Consider the following 20,440-nt stretch of genomic DNA (forward strand, 5'->3'; position numbering starts at 1 on the left):
GAGGAGAGAACTTCTGGAAGGAAGGAAGAGGAGGGGAAGAGGGAAGACTGTGCAGGGAAATGGGTGGTGAGATACAAAGGCTGCTGGAATTTTTCTAAGGCTTCTCTTGCATCTTCTCTTACCCCAGAGGCTCCTGATAATGGAAGCAAACAGAAGCATGGAGATTATTTTGGCAGAGAATAAAAAGACTAAGCTGCTTCCTCAGTAGCAAGAAATAAATTTAGCATGCATTTCTTTCCCTTGATTACCTCAGTGTTAGAGAATCTTTGTTGGGGCTGGGTCAGATCTTCTGGGGTGGTCCAGTCTTCCTTTTCTTGATTCATTTAACAAGGAATGAATTGAGATTTTATTGAGGTCACTGTCTACTATGCCATCAGCTCATTGTGCTCCAAAATTAGGCCACCACATAAGAAAATAATGTTCCTTTCTTCCAATCCATTGTCTAAACCTGTTCTGTTGTCCCACCCAGTCTTTTCAAACTGCTCCTTTGTCACCTCTGTATTTGGAAATTCTCCTAACATACTCAATACTCCAGTTAGGGCAATCAAGTAAGAAAAATCTGTTTCTAATCTTCTAATCTTTTTGAATGCCATTTCCTTGGTTAAAATACACTTCCTTTGCTGATGCAATGATTTTCTAGATCTGTATCTTCCTTGCATTAGCTAGAACATATAAAAAGAAATAGAGAGAAATACAAGAAATGAAAAGATTCACTAAGGTTTTAGAATGTCATACCTTGATAAAATATTCCTTTTTTTTTTTTCCTGTTCATTAGCTGATCACAGAGGCAGACAGGCGCCATAAATGTGAAGTCAGAATAGCAAATTTTCACCTCAGAGTTAAACTAATCTGACTTAATCTGAGTAGTTTATTTTCAAGGAGATTATTTTATTGGAAACCCCTTGGATACACAGTCTGGTAGTTGCAGCTCGTTCATTCCACTAATTAGGATCTTAAGACTCCTTCAGACAGTGTTCTCTGCCTTTGAATATTGCTAAGTTCTTTGATAATACTTCTAAAGTAAAATTAGTATGAGCTCATGTTCTTATACACACTTTGAAATGTTACCTCTTTGAACTTGGGCATAATCAAACGGTCCTTTACCATTTCATCCTTTGGTCCATCACCAAAAATTCTTGCTTTTAAGTCAAGGAGCTGGTCTCTAGCTGTGGTCAAACCCAGATTTTTCTGATGCTGCAGAGACCTATGTGGAATTTCTAACACAGGGCTTCATTGTAATTTATGGTAACTAGAATGGCTTAACAAGTTATAATAATTTCATGTTATCTATCAAATGCCTTCTCTCTTAAGATTTGATAAGGTTTGTTTTAGAACAGCAGCAACGCGAGTGGATGTTTTCATTACACATGATGATCCTATAAGTAGATACAGTTCCTCCAGAAATCTGTAAAATGTAAGTATACTTTTTTCCATAGTATGCATTGTTTCATCTTTTTGATGTTAAATTTAATTTGGTTTTGTATTCATCATTGGTCTGGCTTCTTCTGTGCCATTCTCTTTCATCAATGTCTATAAAATATTTCATGTACATATGGGAATTAGTATAGAACTTTGAAAGAAGATGCTAATTTTTTAGCATGACCCTTTGTTCTCTTTTTGAAAATGCTATGGCTTGTTCAGTGGTTTAGTAGCTTTTTATGAAGTCATGTCAGTTTTTTTTGAAAATGTAATTAATGTCATGTGTTTCTCTTTTACCTACATTGACACATGGAAATAATTTTTTGAGATATTCTTTTGCAAAAGATGTGCACATGAAACTCCTCCAGATCATGGTGTTTCAGTGGTTTTATACACTTTTCCATAATCTGACCAATCATGCTACAATGCACAGATTCTGGTTTATAATTCTCTGGATTGTTTCCAGAAATATTAAAATAGGGTTAGAACATTTGGTGCCATTCAGTTCTCCAGAACAGTTGCTGTTTCTATTGAGATTGCAAATATTAGTCAGCATAAGCATTTGGTGGCAGAGGGATTTTCAAACAAGCATAACTAGCCTTACCACCCTACCAGCTGCTCATTCCTGCCCCCTTTGCCCCCTTAAAGTGTGTCAGAAAAAAAGTGAGCATAGCCCTATGGACAAGCCTAGATGACAAAATCATGTTTTATTTTCTCTTGGGTGGTTTTTCAGCTAAATCTGTTCCTTGCTTAGATTCACTTCAAGCATTTGTACCAGCATAACGGAGAAGGCAGCAGGGAGGTATATTTGGCTCTCTGATTTTCGTGAGGCATCTTTCCACTTGGAGATTATGGACTAGCACTAAGTAAGTGCTAGTCTGCCTTGTCTACTTGGATGCTCCTTTTTTTTTTTTTTGGTGCAGTTCACACTGCATGGCTTTTTTGTTCCACTGTCTGTCTTTAATGCCAGTTACAGTGTTATTAGGCATTCAAGTTCATCTCCAAAGGCAGCAGTGCAAAGATGAGGGCATTTTTCCACTGAGGGCAGCATCAAACTTCCATGTTAAGTGTGCTCAGGAAGGACATCTCAGAAGTGCACTGCCTGGGTTGCTGAGGCCTGAGTTCTGCACTGTTGGTGTGACGGACCCACATCAGCCAGCACCAAGTCCTGCAACAGCGCTGCTGGGCTGCCAGCGTGCCTGCTCTCTGCCTCCCATCCCAGGTCCTTCTTGTTTGTGACAGTATCTCTGGAGGTTACGGACACAGCGATTGGAGACTCTTGCATTGTTTGTTAACTTTGCAGGCATAATAATAGAGGGCAAACAAATCGTATGCAATCCAGAGTACATAGTGTTACCATACACAATACTGAGAAAAGCCTTCCTGCTTATACGGGTTTGAAGGGGATTTCCAGGCTTTGAAACTCTGGGGGAAATATTTAAACCCTTCAGGCACAGCAACAAACAGACTTAAGAGGGCTCCAGTAGTTGCAACACAAGGCGCCTTAAAAGAAATTGGCTGGATTTCAGTTTGACAGCTGAATTTTATTTCTCACACACTAATGCTCATTCCTGTGTTTTTCTTCTGATATCAGGAAACACTGTCAAAAACAAAGCAGCCCCCATCGCTTTACGTTTTATGAAGCTGCTAAAAAGTGAATGTTTTCAGTTCCCTAAAAGCTGCTTTCAGTGTTGAAAAACACACTGTTTGATTCTTAGGGTAGGGCTGTGTGATATTTAAGTGCAATATCATATTCTGTTAATTCGAGTTTACTCTTTCCTTGCACTTGAGTATATTGCCATTCAATGTGGAGAGGGGAAGCACTGCTTTTTCCGTTGTACAAACCTTAGAATATGGTGAATGCTTCTGTAAAATATGTATGTTGGTAACTATGGCTTTGTACTTCATAATCAACTTGTCGTGTCTCCACCCTTTCTGATGAGTGAGCACAGATTCTATTGTTTGGAAGGAGTGACAAGCAGCTGCTTCTCCAGTGATTTTAATAGCTTTTGGTAGTTTTTGTTTGTTTTTTTCTTCCCAAATTCCATGTGTTTGCATGAGCATAATGGCCTTTCTTGTATTTAAAGTCCTCTATGGATTTGCTCATGTATCTCCTTTGTATGCCTTTTGTACTTTGTTTTTTGGCATTTAGATTAGGGGACATTTTGGGTTGTTGAAGAATTTGAGAAAGACCATGATTTCTATTTCTAGTTTCCAGCACATTTCCTATTTAGATTTGTGCAGAAAAAATGCTATGATCTAACCTTTCAGTGATCTTAAACTTTCACTCCAATACCTCAGGTTGAGAGATCACCAAAACTCTCACAAAATTCTGTAGTTTCACAATCCTGGGAGTTAGCACAGTCAGCACTACCCGGTGATCCCAGGAGTCTCACCTGCTCCCAGCCTCATTCCTAGACTGTGTGCTTTCTGCACGTTGTGCCAGTACAGACTTCTGTGCTCTGACCTGACCAGGGGAACTGGTGCAGGCTGAAGTCTGTTCCGTAGGCTCAGCTCATGTTGGATCTGTTCTTAATCTGCTCCAGCCTTCCTTGTGCCAACAGATGTGTTTGCATAGGTAGAGGTGGGGTTAGGTTAGGATTGAATGGCTAAGAGAAGGAAGAAGGCAGAAACATCTCTTTCTGTGGCAGCACCAGTACAAACCAGTAAAAAAGGATGGTGAAATACAGCGTGAGACATCCAGCTGGTGTTGAGTACCAAAAAAATGTGCAATCGTTTCGTGCTTTGGCTGAGATATGAATAGACTTCAGCTACCCACATGCTAGTGGTTAAACAAAAAAATATTTTAAATGTCTTTACTTCTTTATGTCAGGATAAATTCCATAATGGGTTTGTTATGGCTGGCTCTTAGTAATAAATCGATTTAGTCAGTGTGGTGTCCATTTGCAAACATAAGATCTCTTAGTAAAAGTGGCTGTGAATCACTTCTAATGATTGCGTAGCTGGCATTTCCCTATTTTCCCAGCGAGGCAATGAATGAAATCAGGCTTTTTTTTTTTTCCCAATTCCCTTTTGTTTTGCACGCAGTGTACAACAGGGTACCACAGCAACCTCCTTTCTGCAGGCTGCCCATGTTCCTGCTGTAGCGAGGCACGTTCATCAGGCACACAGGCTCCTGCGCAACACCTGGCAGCAAACACAGCAGAATTGCTGTACAGTTTGTTGCAGCACTTTTCTGTAGCTCCTTTGCATTAAGAGAAACTTCTCCTCAGCATCTTTTTGAGGCAAACCCAGTTGGAACAAGTTAGAAATTGCTGTAGTGTTTGCTGTGTTTGTTTGAGTGCTCTTGTGTGTAAAGAGAGATGTCTCGCTACTTGTTGGCATCTTGTAAGGGTTCATCAGAAGTACTCCCTGTTGTGTTCAGCAGGAAGTTTTCATCTAAATGTTCCTTTTTGGCTTCCTGTACCCATTATCTCCCTGTCTGGCAAACACACTGGTGTATTTAGATCAGGCAACGCGTCCTCAGTTTGGAAGGGGAATCCTGTTTGGATTCCTTTTGCCTAAATCAACCTTCACATCACTGTTGTACCGCATGGGTGATTTTGGGGTCTGGCTTCTCCTGATCAGTTGTATCCTGGCTGCAGCTGTGCTCTGCTTAATTCTTCTTTATAAGGAAGATTTTCAATTTCTTTTTCCAGATGGCTAGTGAGGGGAGTATCTTTAAAGAACTGTAGATGAATCATCTCTTTATTACTGTAGCTGTAAGATTTGGATAAAATACAGACAAATCCTGATCTTTGAAAGATTAGCATCCTTCAAACTGTATACTTTCTCTCCTCTAGTGTAAGTCAGTGTGTATGAGTGGATAACTCTTTGTACTGCACCTGGATGGCATAGCCTGCTGCTTACTCCCAGGGTTTGCCCTTTTCCTTCCCTGTGTCTGGAGAGGATGGTAAATTTGACAACTCAAAAGCTCTCTCTCAGGGAAGGAGACCTGGATCTTCTATGGTTCTTTCAGGTGTGTTGTTTTTTTCTTGCTTTGTTTTGTTTTTCTGGAAGAGGAAAGGAGCAATCTTGTGTGTTGCTGGGGAAACATGGGTGGAGAGGAGAAAATGAAGAGATCCTTGGGGATTTTTAATCTCTCTAGGGCTTGTCACTGAGGAGTCTTCTGAATTTGATGACATAAATTAAACCTAGCAGAGTAAGTGCAAAAGACAAATGGCCATTAACTCCTCATCTCCCCGTGTGGAAAACAGTCTCCTGTGGCAGCAAGCCTTCTCTTCCTCCAGAATCTCATCGTTTACTGGTACTGGGAGTGTTTTCTCTTTCTCTCCCTGCTGTATTGTGGCGTTTCCTGGTAGTGAGGCAGAAGAGCCGCGCAGAGCTGGGAGCCCACCGGGACATGCTGACAGGCCTCGGCTGGGGCTGGGGCCAGACACGTGGCCAGAAGGAGATGGCAGGGCAAGGTGGGGGGGTGAGGGAGCACTGTAAGGGCTGCAGCTTCTCCCCTGCTCCGAAAGTAAACCAGAGAGAGCCAGGAGCTGGCTGCTGAGAGGCACTGAGCCTGTCCCGCTTAGCAGGCCCCTGCTAGCAGCTCCTGCTGGGAGAGGAGAGGGAGCAGAGCAAAGAGCAAAGTGCTGAGGGGAGCACCCCCTGCCCGCCTCCTCTGCTGCCCACCCTGCTTGGGTGCTGCAGTGTTTCCTCGGCAGAGCACTCAAGGAGCTCTCACCCCCTCAAGGAACTGCTCCGTAACTACTGGCACTTGAAATAAAATACCTCTTTAAGGATTCTTCACAAAACGTTTGTTCTGTATTGCACTGAGCCCTTGAAGACAAGGTTATATGTATGCCATGTTTTCTAGAAATGTGTACCTGACTGTAGTCAGTGTTGCGCCAAACAATGTTGGCATTGGGAAAATAGCACTCTGTTGGAGTGTGTACCATGTGTTTTCATCTTTCACTTTATTTTGTCTTTTCCATTCTTACTCATTTTTGCCTCAAAACTTTCCTATTTTACCTTCATTCTGCATGCATGTGTTTTCCTCTTTCTTGCCTTCCCCTCCTTTCAGCCAGCCGTCCAGTGTTACAGCGATGGCTCACCTGATGATGAACCACAGGGGAGTCCAATGAGCCTGGCAGCCAGGAATCCTCGTTGTTTTCTGCAGTTGCTTCTCTCGTCCCCACTGCCTCTGCTAATGACTGAAATTTTAACACCTGAATGATGCACTCTTATCTTGCTTGGTTTGTTTATACTCTGCATACAAGTAACCCTTGTTCTAGTGTAATTTGTCATAAGCATCCTAACTAAATTTGTTAAAGTCGGTGATCATTTGGTACTGCCTGACAGCAATATATCTTCTGAACAAATAAATTATTTCATTTCTTTCTCCGAGGAAGAGTTGTATGTGCTATAAAGGTTTTTGGTTTGGTGTGGGGCGTGGGGCTTGTAATTCTTTAGTTTTACATATTGCTATATGGATAAATGTGAGAAAGTAAGATTAGAAGAGTGGTTCTGGAATTTTGAGCCCAAGGGATGAAATTTGCGATTGTTGTGTCACTGAGAGCCTGGGGCTGTGAAACCTCCACTACCTGATAAATAAGTTGTACCTGTTAGTAGAAGGGTCTGTTATGAAACAAGGTCACTGCACACCACTTGGCACAATATCAGCAGGAAGTAGAAATCTAATGCAAGCATCTGCTGAAAACACTAAATCTTTACTCAAAAATCAAAATAGGAATTCCTGAAGGCTTGATTAAGACTTTGTATTCTGTTCTCCTTCGGGCTCTCAGGGCTAAAGCAATTGTGGTTTTCCTTCTGTTAGGAAAAAAATGGATGGATGCTCTTTGTTTGCTCAATCACTGCATTATGTTTCTGACCTAGTAAGAAATTCATTGTTTTGCTGGGCTTAAGGCTGTGCATTTCTCACAAACAGAGGGCTGTGTTTGTAAATGAATGTTTATTTAAACATAGATCCTACTATCCAAAGACTGGCATTCAAGGATTTCAGAATTCTTACAGAGAAACTAAGCATGATGCTTTCATATTGGAAATATTAGCAATAGTGTCATACTCCAGCAGTATTGCTTTATTCCTCGGCTGTTCCATAACAATGAGTATAGACATGTATCTTTACAAAAATGTTTGGTTTGGTTTATAATTTTTTAAAATCAAGATGACTGCAAAGTTTTGGTTTTCAGCACTAATGTAACTTAAAATTATGTTGAAAGCATCCACTGTAACATTTATGGCTAGAGAAGGTACAATTTTGTGCATGTTTGTTTTAGCAAATATACAAGATGTGAATTATAACCAACAAAGGAAAAAATGAGAGATTTAGTGTTTTGTTTTGTTTGTTTTTAATAAAAACTGAATGAAAACTTTGTGTTAAACTAAACATATTCTTCCCCCTACCCTTTCAATTTCTTTCTTTCTTTATTTCAGGAATTTGAAGCCTTTCAAACATTTGTGGAAAATCGACTTCCGTTTGATATTGTTATTGATGGACTCAATGTTTCCCACATAAAACCCAGAAAGTTGCAGTGTGAAAATGTAAGTGCTGGTTAAATATTAATTAAGAATTTTGTGTATGCCTAGGCTGATGGTGGAACAATTAGTGACTCATTATTACTTACCCTCTTGAGAAATTGGTCAAACATTTTTGTAGCATGTTACAGTCAGTCCAAAGTCTTATCTAGACTTCACAAATGAAAATAATCAGTGGAGAGATGGTGGTTCTTACACACTTAACTGTATTAGTCATATAAAATGATACATAAATTTCCCTTGTACGCAATGCTCATAGTTAGAGATAAGTTATTGATAGTAACTTTACTAGGATATACGTTCTGTGTTTCTCTGTTTTCTTAACAATGGGGAACAGAATAAACCTACTGTACCGAAGATACAGTCTAATGCAGTTATGCTGGTAAATCTTTCTCTTGAAATAACCCCCTTGTTCAGACTGCATCCTTTGTAAGTTTAAACTTTATTTCACTTCCTATTGTCTTAAGCATCTGAGTTCTGTTCTTACAAGGGCAACTCAGACTGCCTTCAGTTCTTTCCACTTGGTGATTTTTAGAAGAATAATCCAGCTTCTTTGCCAATACCTTTGAGAATCTTTTTTTTTTTTTTGCTAATACCTTTGAGAATACCTTTCTCAATCTTTGAGAATTCTTGGCACTCCTTTTTGGCATTTCCCTAAGAAATGGCTTAATGTTTTGTTGTTGTTGTAGTTCCAATGAAATATTTATTTTAAATTAGGAATAACAAAGTAGCTCCTCACATGTCTTCCAAAGCAAGTCTTTAAACTTTCAAGCTCTTGAAATTAAAACTAAGTTATAAATGAGTTTGATTTAAAAAAAAAAAGGAAGTAATTTACTTCTAGTAATTACAAGAAATACATTTTTGTTCTTAGAACTACTTTAAAACTATTCTGAAGAGGCAGGATATCCGTTTATATATGGAGATAAAAGCAGCTGAGCTAAGGAGCTGAGATAAACCTGCTGAAAGATGTTTAAGAGCTGCAATGAAGCTCATGAGATATTGGCTTACGAAGAGGGTACTTTCCTTAGAATGAAAGTAGAAAGGAAGTTCACAAGTTGTTTGCATGGGATCGTGGAGGAAGTGTCGATTATCTGAGAAGAATCCCAGTGCAGTGGCACAATGTTTTAAGACCTATATAGACAGATTTATGTTGCCAAAGGGAGAAGAGAAACGAAGTGTTGTTTTGTTGATGTCCTGCATCAGTACATGCCTGTCCCAGTGTGGGAGCTCTGATCGGGGTCTTGAATGTTCACTAAATGTTGGAGGCAGTGGAGCAAAGAGCAAGCCTGGTTTTGCGGGATAATTACTTCTGATTTCTGGTCAGAAATCTTACTAGGAGATATTAGCATGTTGAGCAGCATAAGCTGCCTTTGAATTCCTTTTTAGATTCTGCTGTGTTTACTGGAAGGATTTTAGGATCTTTGATGCTGAGCAGCTCCAGAAGGACAGTATGGCAGCATCAGCTTCCATTTAGATGATTCCATATAGATGCAGGTTGGATCTTTCATGAGTATTTACAGATAGTATTTACAGATTGTCTGCTTTTTCTTCCTGCATGACAGAACACTAACTTGGGCTCATCCCATCTTACCTCCTGAGAAAGATTCTCAGATTTACTTGTTCTACAAGCTATGGTGCTGTTAATTATTACTGCATCTTGCCATGCACCTGAAATGTTAATCATTGGAGTTTCTGCCAAGTAGTCTTTTGATGCTCCTGTTAGCTCAGTCCTGTTTTTGAGAGTGTGAAGTCGTTACAAGAGATAGGATGAAAATGCCCATTAGTTTTTCTGTGCCTTTCATCTGTAGATATTTACTGGCTGGATAGAATGTATTTTTTTATAGGAAGTGTATATTCATGCTCTAAGTAACAAAATAGCTTCTTCGCTGCTCCAACCATCCTGAAGAAATACTCTTGTAGACATATGAACTACTAGATACTTTTTTCTTCTATTGAGACCCTGTATTCATTGAGATACTTTGTTTTTAATGGTAGATGTCTTTATACATGATTATTCTATTAACTGATGAGTGTACTTTTATCCACTTAAATGTGGAACATTGCACTGACCCACTTGAACTGTGGAACAGTTTAAATGTGAGAGCATGTAGGATGCTAATTAGGAGTGTTTTCTTTCTTTGTGAGCCTGAATTCTTGCGCTGTAGCATATCAGGAAAGGATTGTGCCTTTATTCTTATTTTAGGTGCTTTGGACAAGAAGCATGTATTCTGGTTTATTTTTTTTTTCAAGACACAGCTAAACAAAATAAAGGAAACAGAAACAGCAATGCAAAACAGAGCAACCCTTTCTTCTGTCTCCAAACGTTTCCTCCAGATGATGGCAGGGAAGGCACAGGAATCTCTGCTGGTGTAGCTTTCCTGATCAGTGTTGGTGCTGGGGGAGTAGCCCCCATCTGTGACTGCTGACCTCTGCAAGCTGTAGTCTGAGCTTTGAGGTCTAATTCTGCCACAAAGCGCTTCCTCTCCGGAGGCCGCTGTCCCTGCAGCAGAGGCAGCTGAATGGGAAGTGGCAGGTCTGGGGCACAAAATGCAGAACTGAGAGGACGAAGAGGAGAAATAAATGCCAGAGAAGCTGGAGGCAGAGTCTGAAGGATAGAGAAAGCTAACAGTGGAGGCTGCTGAGGTCAGGGTGGCTGGCTAGGATAGTATGACTGGCCAATTTAGAAGAGGGGCGTGTTGTGATTCTTCAGTGACCTAGTCTGCTCCTCTTGAGAAATAATAATATTAGAGTATATTTCCAAGAACCTGTGTCAAAAGCTGCAAATTGTTAGCTTGTTGGACCACCTCTTATACAATTTAGAGTAAATAGCAGAATAAAAGTCATAGTTAAACATAGGAGATGGCATAAGATTTGTGGCAATTTTAATGCAGTCTCATTTTTATTTACATTTAACAAAAATATAATAAAACATTGATAAAATACTACTTTCTTTTTCAAACAGCTTAATATTCCTAATTCCCTTTAGGCATTCTCTAGGCATCTTGGAAAGTGGCTGGGTGTAGGGGCAAGGCACAAGTACCTTATGGGATGAGAAGAAAAGGAAAAACAGCAGAAGTTAAAGGAATGACTTTTACTTGTGTAATCCCCAAAGTATTCTGACATTCTGGAAAACTAGATATGTGACTTCCAGTAGCCCCAGGCACCTTTAGTCTGCACAGCCAGCACTTACTTAGCAGATCATCATGAATCTTATTGACTTGGCAGATTTACAGGAATATTCTGTGGTAATTTCTCTATTATATGACACAGTCACTTTGTAATTACAATCCACTTTTTTGCCAGGTTGATTTTAAACTAGGGCTGCTTCCTGGTACAAATCACCAAGTGGCTGCATCAATTACTGACAAAAGAGGAGGTAGCATGAGGATGGGAACAAGCGTTTTTGAGGGCTAGGGAGTGGTGAGATCATCTCTTTTGAAGGCGGTAGCTGTAAAGCTGCAGCACTGGTTATTAGCAAGTACCTCTTTTTGACACTTTGCAACTTAGTGTGTCGTTTTAAATTAGACATTATAATTAATTCCTAATTAAAAGATACCATGGAATGGAAGTTATTTTTGCTATATAATCCGAACAGTAGAAACAGACTCCCATAAAGTGTAAAATAGTTGTCATACGTCTTTTTTGGGCATTACATTCTGTTTCTATTTAAGATTGTACCTGATGTGTATTTGCCTTGATGAGTCAGTCACAGTTTGTACTGCAAAGCTGGTAGTTTATAAACTGAGCTATCCTTGCAGTTCGACTAAACAAAGTTCATTCTGGCTGTGTCGTGACTTAGAGTTAATCCTTTCCTCCAGGTGTATCTAATTACATCAATCTGCAGCTAGCACAATGACATTTGGAACTCCCTGTTCCCTGCTGCCCCAACTCCCTGTAGTGTTCCTGCCTTTCACCTTGTAAAGGTCAAGAGAGGGAATTTCCACACTCTGGCCGTCCAGTTGTCTTCTTAAACACAAACTGTTACATAACTCTCAAATGCATTTTTTCCTGTTTATCACTGTTTTCAGTAGAAGTATTCCTTGGAAGCAAGGGGAATCTAAGTGCAGGCAGGATAACTAGGCTCTGAAGCATCCCTCTTGGGATGTGGGAGAGGAGTCAAGGAACTCTGAGCTCTTCCCAGCTACCCCTAGATTGTAAGGGCCAGGGCAGGGGTGAGAGTGAGATGGGCAGGGGAGCATGGTCAGCAAGCATGATTTAGAGAGAACTTCACTATTTTAAATATACATTGAGATTGCTCTATTGTAAATGAGGTATGCAGCCGGCTCCTTTCATAGCTGTACCCAGCTGGTCTTAGAGATAGCTGAGTATATATATCTCAAATGTGTGTTGGGACAGATCAAAGCAAACTCACAATTCCCTTCTTCAAACAGTTCAGCAGTTGGGGCCAGCTCAGCCCTAACTTTTCACTCCCTAATCTCTGTATTAAACTCAGACATCTAAAAGATTGGTAAAATGCTTCCAGACTGAATTCGTTAAGGCAGATACTGCACAAAGAAATAGTTTTTGCTCTTGGCGGAGAGTTCAAAGTGGTTACTTCCAAACTTAATCAGCATTTCTATAACTGGACTACACAAGTTCATATAATTCCCATGCAAATTGTAGTGGGCCTGTACAACAGCTGACGAAGCCAGAGCCTTGCAGTTCCCCTCCCATCCCAGCCCAGTGGCAGCAGTTGGCAGCCGCCCCTGCCTTACCTCCTTCTGCCTGCAGCAGCCGTCAGCCCCTGCCAGCTGAGCCACCAGAGCTGCCTTCCTGCACAAAAGGGCAGGCTGGGGTTGCTGTAGCTGGGGTGCTGAGACAGGCAGAGGGGATAGGGCATGCCTGGTAGATATTTCCTCTTTCATCCAGGTGAAAAACAGCAAATTTGTTGAATGGAGGTTGCTCTCTGAGTAAACAACCCTCCGAAGGGCTGTTTGAATGAACTGTGTGGTCACAAGTAGCATAGCAAACACAGGTTATTGCTGCTTTTTTTCATATTAAATATTTTTCAAATTTTTATCAAGGAAATTCAGAGTTTAAAACTTATACTATAATTTTACCTGTTCTAGTGGTTCTGTGCTAGATATTCCTGGACTCCGTGACTGCTTTAGTAGTATTGAAGAGGATAGAGAGAAGTTGCAGCTTTGAAGGGAAAGCTGACAGTGAGAAGACTTTCATCAGGCCAGGGGAGAAGAACATGATGTAGGATAGTAGTCTACAAGGAAATGATGACTGGTCTTATTACGTTTTTGAAAGAAAGCCTAACAGCGACCACAGAATTGAAGAACTTTGAAGTATTATTCATTGTAAATTCAGCTTGGAACCATTTTTTGATATGAACTTTATTCCGAGTGTCAAGATTCTTTCTCCAAATATCAAGACAAAGGGAATAGCTCTTCAAATAAAGAAATTGAAAAAGGAGGGGATGAGGGGGAAGGAAAAAACAGCCACAATAACCCATCATTCTCTTGGATTAGTAACCCCAATCAATTTTGAAGTATAATTTTGTGGGTTTTTTTTTTGAGGTCTCCTGCACCAATAAATCCTCTGTCATTAAAAAAGAAAAAAAAATGTATTGGAGCTTATGGTGTTTGGGGGAAACAATAAAGAATACTTTCGCTCCGATGTCTTGACTTAGTAAAAAATACTTTGAGGCTAAAAAACCCAGAAAGAAAGTAACACCTGCACATACATACATATATATAGTTGACAAAAAACTAATTACTCAGGTTTTCATGTGGTGATTTTTCCCAGTCTTCAAGTCTGTTCTTAGCCATGCTACATGTATATGAGATCAACTGCACAATTAGTGAGACACTGATACTTGATACAAAACTTGAGATCTGCTGTATGAGATGTCCTGCAAAACAAGCATTTATTAATAAATTTGCCCCAAATCAAGTCATGCATGGAAAAGAATGTTCTTTCTTCTTTGACTCATTTGGCAGCATCTGTGATTTGTTCAAGTACTTTACTGTCTTTAAATGAAGCGAAAATTGAGTAGATCCATGAGTCATTCTCTGTTCAGAATCAATACATCCAACAGAGGTCTTATTTGTCATACTGTGACAGTTCATCAATTCTTCCTCCTACCAACTCTTGTCCTACCACTCAGCAAAGCCGTCAGACGTGTTTGTCTATTTGCTCCCAGCCTTTTCCATCTTTCTATTTTCTGTCTTCTGTTAATAGTCCAAGTTTACATTTCCATGATAACTAAACATTGCCCTGTTACTCAATGTTGGAGAAATTTCTGTCTTTGCAACATCTGTTGCAGTCTTTAGAACTGTGCTTTCATTTCCTTTGAGTATTGCTTGAATCATAAGGCTGAAGATCTTTGATGGATGCACTGAAAATCACCTACAGTGTGTGTAATGTGATCATCACTTGGTTTAGCCACAGGATACCTCTCCTGACATTCAGACCCTGTCTTAGTATAGAAAGAAGCTCAAGTACTAACAGGTACTCTTGCAACTGCACTTATTTTTAGTGTTAGAGGTATGCGACTGTCACACTCAGCATTGCATTCATCTCTCCTCTGTTAATTTCTGAGGGTCCTCGAATATCTCAGCAGGTGGACTGAGTGAATCTCTTCCCTGAAGTCACATGTAAGAGACTGATAAGCTGAAATTTATCCCCCCTCATATTTGTGCCATGCTAAATAGGATAGATCCAGTTCGTAAATTTTTGTCCACTAGATCAAGAAGAAGAGCAAGGCTGTTAAGCTCCTCAGGAGAGGTGAAGGGGAAAAAGAGGTGAAGGGACGTTTGCTTCAAACTTAGAGGAAAGGCCTCAAGAGTCTATCTTTTCTCCTTGAAGTTCTTCAGAACAGTCGGATAATTTCCATTTGTGGCTAAAAGAGAAATAAAGGAGCATTTAACGTATTCAGCTTCACACACATATAGGATAGTTGAAGGCGTATTTGACACAAGTGTCAGAGATTGTAGAAATGCTCCTTCAAGTAGTAGGCATGTATGCTTCCACTTTCATTTTAGAGTTACCCAATCTGATTTTGCATTTCCTGGTGAGAAGAATAAAGCAGCAGAAACTGAGCAGGTTAAGAAACCTGACTATCAGGCATTTTGATAACCTCTCCCTGTCGTTTTCTGCCCAAGTCGAATACTTTCTGGTGGTGCCTCCCCTTACTATTGTTGGCCTCTGGCTATAAGGCTGATTTAAAAAAAATATAATAATAATAAAAAAACTTGTGATTAACATAGTGACCTGTTGTGGTTCCTGTCTGGTATTTATCATTTCCGCCTTTGTATTTGGCAATAGGAGCAAATCGAATGTTAAGATAAGTACAGGAGCACCCAAGCACTCCTTTTTTTATAAGGGGAATTGCATAATATCTTTCATAATAATAATTCTTGCACATCACCAGGTATATGAGCTTGAAATTCGACAGAGCAGAATGAACGTGCCCTGATGATTCATGTTCAGGTGAACTTTGTAGTTGTAGCAACAGGTTGTTTGTTGTGTTGCGGAGAAGTCCCTCTAAACTCTGGGTGACGAAGTCAAATGAGGGTATCTTCCAAACTGGGTGAGTTTCAGTCATGCTGTTTTCACTTCTCCGTTAGAAACCAAAAGGTGAACTTTCTTTGGGCAGCCCAACTGATTCATCTAATTATGGAAATGTTATCATATGGCAATAAGAGGTATGCTGTGCTTCCAGATCTGAAACCTGGTCTTTAGGGAACGGAACTGCTTCTTTGGAAGTGATCCTTGTGTGGAAACTCCTATTGAATAGTGATATTAACATAGGGGATGCAGGCCAGAAAACGTGATGGTTGGTTTATTATAGGCCAATTCTATGCCAGAATAAATATTTGCTTTGAGCCTGAGAAATGCTGTTTCTTTGTATGTCACCTTAAAGGTAATGTAGATAAAATCCTTAGAACAATGATTGGATTCATTTATGTACATCTGGATTTATGTACATTGAAAAGCAATAAATTTTTGATTCACACTTGGCTTTTACAGATGATATTCTATTTTTAGTAGAAGTAGGAAAGTACACATGTTTAGAAGCTGTGTTATCTCAGGGAGAAAAGGTGCAACGAAGCAGAAGGTTAAATTCTGTTTGGATTTATTTATGAAGTTATGAAAACCTAGATTTTCTTGCACAGTGGGTTATTTCTAGGGATCTCAGTATATTGACATGCTGATTAATGATTCAGCAAGCCATTAAGCTGCATTTATTGCTTTTTCTCTAGTTGAATTCTACTTGTAGAGCTAGAGTGAAAGAGGTATATAGGGATAGAGGTTTATACAGCTAGTTAAATATATATAAAATTGAAGTTATAAAATGATTGTAACTGCAGTGAAATTTAAAACCAGAGTTAAAGTAAATTATTATTTTTTTTTAATATTCTAGAAAAACTGAGTAGAATTCTCTATGGATTTTAATCTAAATCTCTCTGTAAACTGATTGCTTCATGTTGTCTGGTACAAGAAAATAGTTTACGAAGTCCTATTTGAATCTAGAAGAACAATTTCATCAGATAAGATTCCATACTGCAGACATGATTGCACTGGCAGTATGCTTGTTTAAAAACAGTTCACAAGAATTTGTATTTCAGACTGAAAAATTGTAAGAACACTTAAACCTTATCCAAAATACCATTCCCGTTACAGATGACTTCCTGCATCAAACATTTACTGTGAAAAACATACCTTTTTCTAGTACTGATTTTGTGCATCAGATGCAGAGGTGACAGGCAAGAGGCTCTCACTCTTCAAATTCTACCAAGTTTGGAGGGGTGATTCCTGTTGTTATAGTCTCCCAGATCTATTTATTTTTTTACTGCTTGAAAAAACTGCCTCCTGAATAACGGATTTAATTGCCACTGGTAGAATTTTCTGTGATAAACTTATTTACTTTCCCCAAATACTTCTGGTTTTCAAAGCATCCTGTGGCAATGAGTTCTACAATTACAAAAGATATGATAAAGTCTGTGCTTCTGTTTATTTTAAAACTTCTGTCTGATAATTTTGTATGATGGCCTCTACTTTATGTGCTGAGAAATGGTGGGTATTACCCATTTGCACTTTCCAGCTAACTTGTCATTTTTCAGGCCATCTAGAATAGGTAGCACATACTCTTTATAAATCATCTGGAATAAAAAATTGTATACAGTTCTACAAGTTAGGTGTCATGGATTTTTGTATCTTTCTTTTTTTAACTGTGTTCCTTTCTTGATAGGGTATTTACCGTACCTGAGTGCATATGATGAAAATAAGGGCTACTCTTGGGCTAAAGAGAGCTTCTCAAATGGGACTGGGGAGAGCAGCACTTCACTATATAATTGCTTGTCTTGTTTGACTGTGAGCAACTCTGTTTGAAGTATTCAGGTCTTGAAGATTTCTTGTACGTAGTGTAACAAGCCAAAGCTTTTTGTGATTTTTTCACTATTTTTAAAGTAAATTCTTGTATCTCATAGAATGAAAATTCTTAATATCTTTTCTTACTTAATTGTAAGAGATTAATATAAAATTTTAAATAAAATTCAAAATTAATTGCGCCTCAGAAAGGCAGTTGGAGTCTGTGACACTTCAGCAAACCATTGCAATCTTCTGTGGATCATTTGTGGTACACCTCAGCTGTGGTTAAATATGTGGTTAAACATAGATAGCAGGAGAAGGGAACAGTGTTTTGGCATCTTCCATCTAATTCCCCAACACCAATGCAATCAAAATGTAGTCTAGAATAGTATAAAACGTGAAATACCTGGAAGCCTTGCAAGTGTGTCTATTAATGGTTCTAATCAGACCTGATTTATTCATACAAAACATAATTAAGGTGTTATCACACATGCTGGGAGTTGTAAATGATTTTGTTGCTAGGTGTCATGTGAGGAGCAGTAGTGATATGGTAAGAATACCAGTACCAGGAACATAATAAGAAAGCTATGGCTACCTTTGCTACTGCTATTCAAATTTTCATTAAAAAAATTACCAGAGGCTAATTTCTAACACAAGCAGTGTTAATCTGCATGGGTTCTTCTTTTGTCATATAGAATGAACTCTGAAGAATGGCGATTTCTTGAGACTGCTTCTAGGAGAAAAGTCCCAAGCTGAAATAAACTCCAAAATCGTCCCTGAGTTGCAGGATCTCCTGAAAATGAGCCTCCTATCTGCTGGGTCTCCTCATGGGCATGTAGTGATAGTGTTAGCAAGTCAATGGCTTACTGCTGCGGAGGTCAGTCCTGTGTATAAGGTCATCCCTATTTCTTTGTGTAAAGCAACAGAATATTCTTTGGTACTTGCAGAAGCTCTCCAAACGCTTTCCGTATTTGCTTCTTAGCATGATATTTCATGCTGTTTACATGGTTTTACGACGTTTTAGATCTTCCCATGTGCATTTTTCTAAATGATAGAGAATGAACTAGAAGCTTAAACTGTGTATGTGTATTTACGTATTAGTAGCCATGGTTCTACGGCCCCGTGGTACTAACCACTGTACATCAATAGAATTCTTCACTAGCTGACCTCCGAGAAAGACACCTACCTCAAGGTCTTAAAAATTAGACTTTGAAAACCATTCGATGAAGAAATACCCCTATGAAGCATCATTTAGATGCTTCATAGACTTCTCCTTTTTATGTGTATCCATCAAATAAAAATCTGTATTTTCTATTCTATAAATATTTTTCCCTAAATATGATCCCCAAAACTACAATGTAAATCACTTTAAATACTTAGTCTTTGGCATCGTACTTACTGACCTGCCACATATTTTTAGGAAACCTACCTCTTCTTAGGAAATTCTCTATTTCCAATCATTTACATATTTCTTACTAATATTTACAAGTCTACTGGTTTTTCCTTTCTGCACAGAGGTACTAACTTGTGTTGCTGTTTTCTCCTGATCTGTTATTCACTAGATAATTCTTTAATAAACTGAACAGTTCTTTACACAGTTTTATCTGGAAACATGCATTCAAGTTATAATGAGTCAGGTGAGTCAGAAGCTAAAGATGTTTTCAAAGTTATTAAACATAATATACTGTATTTTCCAACCAATTTTATCAGTATTAACTGCTACTTACTGGTTTCTATTTAATTTTTCCAAATCATTTATATGATTTCCAACTGCTATGTTGTCCTATCCTTGAACAATTTTTCCTGTAGTGACTGTTAAAAGTGGACCCGTGCGTCTGTCAAGTTTGTGATGAAACCAATATACCTTCAACATAAATAAGGAAATACTAGTTATGCTTATATCTGTCCTTATCATTTTCCTGCATTCGTGTATTTATCTGCTCACTTTTATGGTCATTATAAAAAGAAACAGTGAGTTGGCAATAATATTTCTTCCGTTTGTGATATTTTTAATCTTTTTGAATCATGAACTTTCCAGGATTCATGTTGACATGGCTCCTTGAGCAAGTTGTGCACATTGTGTGGCTTAAGCTCTCTAACAGAAGTTAAAAGCCAGTTCAGTTCCACTGGTTCAGTGGAGTTATTCCTGACTTAGGTGGTGTACTTGTGTGGAAGAATCCTCTTTGCTAATGCCTTCTCTCCTTGTTTATTCCTAATTATGTGATGTTGGGGTAAACTAGATATTGCTTACGCTTTGTGATGGAAAAAAAAATAGTAGTATGATGGTGCGTATTAGATTTGTGGTTCATTGGAATTTGAGCTTCTACATTCAATTACAGTTTATGTTTCTATAAATGGAAGATGGGTATTCATTAAGTGCTAGTATTACCTATACTACTACCTGATTGATTGATTGATCGATTGATAGGAATTTTCTTCCACTGCAGTCCTAAGTTGGTACATATTTGAATAAATAAATAAAGTGGCAGTAAGAGAGATGCAAGAGGGTAGTCACAGAGCAGAACCAGACAGTCTTAATGATGTTGATTTACCCTGATCCTTACTAAGAGTCATCATCCTGGGCTTGTCTAATGTTAATTTTGCTACACTGCTTTTGGCATCTAAATCCATTTGTGTTTACATGTGATAGTTTGTATTGATTGTCTAAATCCATTTATGCATGCTGGCCCTAAGACTCAACAGTTAAAGGAAGTGGTTTAAAATAAAAGACGTGGAGGTTTTGACATCTTCACTTCTCAGTGATACATATGTCATACTTCATATTTTCATGTCTTGCAGAGTAAAGAGTTCTGTCTTTCCACTGAATGGGCATCCCCAAATGGGCTTTCAGAAATACTAATGCTAAAGAATATAAATTTTTTTTCTTGCCCCACTCACTCTCATTTCCACAAGCCCCATCACTCTGCCAGCCTAGCCATCATAACCACTAATATGAAACAGTTTTAACATTGAATTACCTGATACATTTGGCTTATTGTCTGTATACAAAACACTTTTGAAACTACAGCTGTCCCTTACACTTGAGCACAGATGTTTGGACCTGGGTGCTGTAGGGGGTGTTTGTGGGTGTGTGTGTTCTTTCCACGGAAATGGGCGAAGGAGGGAAAGATGCAGCAGAATTCCTCAAATGGCTGGCTGGTGTAGTCACATACAGACAGCTGGAAACCATAATGCT

At 38.9% G+C, this 20,440-nt stretch overlaps 1 protein-coding gene across 1 annotated transcript in view; it reads left to right on the forward strand.

Moving 5' to 3' along the window:
* PRORP (protein only RNase P catalytic subunit) overlaps window positions 1-20,440 on the forward strand; it is a 45,714-nt gene that overhangs the window by 10,922 nt on the left and 14,352 nt on the right. The window contains exon 5 of the mRNA XM_035540048.2: window positions 7,822-7,929. Within this exon, the coding sequence (XP_035395941.1) occupies window positions 7,822-7,929 (108 nt within the window). The remainder of the gene's footprint in view (window positions 1-7,821; window positions 7,930-20,440) is intronic.

This window comes from Cygnus atratus, chromosome 5 (genome assembly GCF_013377495.2).
Source record: "Cygnus atratus isolate AKBS03 ecotype Queensland, Australia chromosome 5, CAtr_DNAZoo_HiC_assembly, whole genome shotgun sequence".
In the NCBI taxonomy this organism is placed as follows: Eukaryota; Metazoa; Chordata; class Aves; order Anseriformes; family Anatidae; genus Cygnus; species Cygnus atratus.